We start from the raw sequence: 4,302 nt of genomic DNA, 5'->3' as shown, positions 1-4,302 counted from the left end.
ATTTACAGCTTTTAGGGGGAAAGTATGTTTTTAAGTTGATACTGTCAAACCACAGTAAAATATTTTCATCACAGCCTCTCCCAGCACAACAATGAGGTGGCCACAAGTGCCATGAGACTAATCACTGACACTCTCTGGAAGTAAATGAAAACCTCAGACCCCATCTGCTCCTCTCACCTCCCCAGTGATGCGCAGACCCCAGCACTGGGCAGTAGAGGTTCCTCTGATGGGAGCAGCCAGCGGGGCACATGTGGCACAGGGGCTTTATCTAAACTCAGCAATATGCATGATAAACTGGGAAGGTCTTTAATGTCTTTTCTCTTCCAGGATTTTGCAGTTCGCTTTGCCAGAATGATTTCCCTCCCCATGAGTATTCTGTGTGCTTTGCCGCGGCTGTTTGCTCGGGCTGGCCCCAGCTCCCACCGCAATCTGGATTTTTGCAGTGGGATGATTTGTACACGTTCTCTGTATTGGTGGTCACTCTGGAGGTTCCCATCAGCAAAGGGGGAAGTCCCAATTTTCAGGCAGCGGGTGGAAACCGAGGTTTCGGTAGGATTTGTGCAATCCCGTGTCTTTACCTGCCTTCTGACCCCGCGGCTGAAGAAACCTGCTGTGCCCCCGCGCAGCCGCGTGTAGGCCAGTTGTTTCTCCTACTGTCCTTATGCCACCTCTTCTAATGGCTTTTCAGGGGGGCTGGATAAAAGGGAGAGCTTCACAGAAAAAGATGCTAAACCCAGAGGTGATGGTTTTCACTCCTTTGGCACATCATGAAATAGATCTCGCTGCATAATGAGCCTCTCTGAACTAGGGGTCCATTAATTAGGATGCGTGGTGTTTGTTTAAGAGCTCCTTGCTCTTTTCTTTCAACTGTGAGGAACTTCCAACTGCCTTTGACATTATAAAACTCTGACCAAATGTTGCCGACAAGCTGAGCAGATTTGTCCCGGTTGTCTTGGTCCAATCTGCAGGGAATTTTACCTTTTGCCCTTTAGATTCTCCCTGTGATTCCCTTATAAAGCTAAAGCATTGATCCAAGCTGATAAACCAAACTCCTAATTTCTTTCATGACTTTTAAGCATTACTGTGATCCAGGTGATTCTGTGTGTGTGCAGACTGCTTTTTCTACAAAGCATCAGGGGAAAAACCTCTTTCAAACCCATCCAGGAAAAATCCTTTGTGAAAGAAGAAAACAAAAGCAGATCCCCCAGTACTGTTTATTCAGAGCAGACAGGACAAGGCTGGGAGAAGTATCTTGCAAAAGTTTATTTAGAACTTTTAGTTATGGAAACAAAAAAAGAGTCCCTAAGTATAACTCTATGTAACATATATATACATGTAGCTCACTAATTGAACAGTAATGTCAGGATGTCCAGGTGGCTGGGAACAGCACAACCAGAGTGAGCAACCCAGGGAGCATTTCTACACAGCCTAAGAAGTCCAAACCAAGTCTCTCCCTTTCTTTCTCTCTCTCTCTTTTTTTTTTTTTTTCCTAATCACTGCAGCAATCAGAACCGGAATCTCCTACAGCTGCACAGGGTTAATAATAAAAATAAAAAGTGGAAGAGATTGGCCACTTAACCCTTTACCCAATGAAGTCATCTCAGTGGCTTATGTGAGATCTGAGAGGTAAACTTGATGCCAAGGGGGGTCCTTGCTTGTTGGCTTGTATTTTTATTAATAGGAAGTCAATTATTTTAAGAATGTAAGACAAGAAAGCTATATAATTAATATACACTAAAGAGGATGAGAGAGTTCTATACAATAATTTAGATGTATTAAATAAATAAAAAAATAATAGCAGCCTTCTACAATTCAGGCTACACATAGGTTTACTTCGGCTTGAAGTACCCTGGTCTTTCGTACACCTACAGGAACAGACTTGCTCCACAAGTGTTTTAAAGAAACATATCTATAAGATACATACATAAGAGTGTCTAAGGTTAGGAAAAAACATTTTATAACACAATTTACCATGGCCTCCACATATCTAATGACCCCATTCTAGGGTTGTTATGGGAAAAATTTGGCTGCAGGACCTGTCTGGGAGGTGCAGTATCAACCTGGCTGAAAACTGACAGCGATGGCAGCTGGAAGGAATTTTTCAAAGCCTGCTTGTTCTCCGCAGGGTAGAAGCGCTCCTGTGGTGGGTTTGTGCCCCGAGTGCTCCCCTTAGAGCTCAGCGGGCTTTTTGGCATGAGAAGAGGCTGCTGAGATGGGCTCGAAGACCTTAATGCCGCTTTGCAGGTGTCTTCGCCAGACCTGGGTAAGGATTTCAGCAGGTGGTTCAGCAGGCGCGCCCCGAGGGTCTTGTCCATCCACTCACAGGTGAGGAGGAGGTTGTGCACCTCGTGCATGCACTGGATGTACCCGGTGCTGTACCGCTGCTGGGCTTCCAGCCCCACTTTGGAGTCGGCTGTGTTGGAAAGGAGACAAGGGGAGTTGGTGAGTGAGTAAAATCTACCGGGTGTGTTCCTGATTAAAAGCGTTCACCAGGTTTCCCGTGTGCACAGGCTCCTGGGGGCTCCTTGCTGGAGCCCACTGGGCTTTACCATCAGGTGAATCATTTGCAGGGCGAAGGTGATGCAGGGTGCAAGGCCCTGCATCCTCCTGCCCACCACCAAGGGCAAAATTTAGATCAAAAAGCAGAGAGCAGCTCCGGAAGGAAAAACACCTTCTGTGGGTTAACCGGTGCCCAGCTCCATCTCCCCACCTAGTGGAGAAAGCCAAAGCCGAGCAGCAGCCCGGGCCTCAACAGGTTTGGAAGATGCTTTTGCCAAGGTGCCAGTGATTTAAACCTGCTGGCACCCTCCTGCCCCAGTGCTGCCCACGCTCGTGGGGTGCGGGGACCCGGCACTCACCCATCAGCTTGCTGCTTTGGATGTTCTGGAGGTGCTTCACCGTCATTTCAAGGATGTCTGCTTTTTCTAGTTTAGACTGCTGATGAGGAAAGAGTGCAGCAGTTAGAGGCAAGGAAGGGTTTTGTACCATGCCCAGTTTCTCGAAAGAGAGAGGTGCCCCCCCGCCCCAATCCAATCCCCCACCAGCAAAAGGACAAAAATCTGCGTAAAAATGAGCACTTACATCCAGATGAAACGCGCCCACAACGGTCTCCTTCAGCTGGTCCAAGCAGTTATTAATCCTTTCCCTTCGCTTCCGCTCAATGAGGGGTTTCCTTAACTGGCAGAGGAAAGAAAAGGAGGAGGAAAAATTTGAGCTGGTATTTTTTCTTCTCCCTACTGCAGTTCAGCGAGGACAGAGAGCCCCATCCCCTGCGTGGAGCCAGCGTGGGGTGACGTGATGCTTGGCAGGGACCAGATATATATGGAGAGTGCTCCATCTCCGGCTCTGGTCACGGCCTGTCCCTGAGGTGGTATCAGGTCTCAATTCTCCCGCTTCTGCTCATTTTAAGCAGAGTTTACCCAAATGAAGCAAACAGAGAGAGAACTTTCTGAGGCGGGAAAAGGAAACAGAAAAAACACCAACACGGGTTAAATTCAGAGAAAGCATCTTTATAATAAGAAGAAAAATAATTGCCCCATTTCTCAGTGCCTGTAGCCCCGGCATTCGCCATTGGCGTGCCCAGTGGGGCTGCGGTCACAGCAGGGCGCAGGGGACCTACCTTCCTCTCCTCCTTGGTGCTGGCCAGCTTGTGGGTGCCGCTGGCGGAGGCTGCGGCGGTCATCGCAACCCAGGCTGCCCCGCCGCCGGGAGGACGGGACACAGGCACTCGGGCGGCGGGTCGCTCCCTTTCCCAACGGGCTCTTTGCTGCTGCGCTGCCCCTCTCTTGCTGTATTTATAACCCAGAATTAGCATGTGAAAGGAGATTTTCCTTGGCGGGATTTCTTTTCCCACATGAAGGGTCGAGCCCGGAGGTTTGTGGCCATCAATCAAAGCTGACAGGTCACTGCTTCTTTTCAATGACCACGCCAGCCCCCCCAAATGGCGACAGATGTCCAGCCTCCGACGCCAGGCTTTGGAGGGCTCTTTTGTTAAGGAAGAAGGGAAGGAAAATGGGCGCGCTCTGAGCAGCTTGCATGGCTCCCCGCTCAATTTGCACAGATTCCCAGGGAGGAAAACAATAGCCGGCAAGCGGTTGAGTTACACCTGGGAAAATGCTTGCCTTCTATCCGTCTTTTTCGCCTCTATCTCCTTAAAGCAATGTCTGTTTTTACCTGTTAACGTGAGCCCCAGCCATTTTGCATTTTTGACGCAGCCTCTACATTTAATAATAGAGTACTTGAGCTAGGAGTTCCTGCTCCCAGGAATTGTTATTACAAGGTAATGATGATCGATTAAAAACT

General features: G+C 48.7%; 1 protein-coding gene across 1 annotated transcript; it reads right to left on the bottom strand.

Moving 5' to 3' along the window:
* Window positions 1-1,967: 1,967 nt before the first annotated feature.
* Window positions 1,968-3,682, bottom strand: LOC135991704 (transcription cofactor HES-6-like). The gene is made up of 4 exons (XM_065640510.1): window positions 3,620-3,682; window positions 3,082-3,177; window positions 2,859-2,937; window positions 1,968-2,413 (listed from the first exon to the last, which is right to left on the bottom strand). Exons 1-4 carry the CDS (start codon window positions 3,680-3,682, stop codon window positions 1,968-1,970), a joined length of 684 nt encoding a protein of 227 aa, XP_065496582.1.
* Between the last annotated feature and the right edge of the window lie 620 nt (window positions 3,683-4,302).

The sequence above is a fragment of the Caloenas nicobarica genome, chromosome 8 (assembly GCF_036013445.1).
Source record: "Caloenas nicobarica isolate bCalNic1 chromosome 8, bCalNic1.hap1, whole genome shotgun sequence".
Classification (NCBI taxonomy): domain Eukaryota; kingdom Metazoa; phylum Chordata; class Aves; order Columbiformes; family Columbidae; genus Caloenas; species Caloenas nicobarica.
The sequence above is the reverse complement of the archived record's forward strand: the minus strand, read 5'-3'. Positions and strand labels throughout refer to the sequence as shown.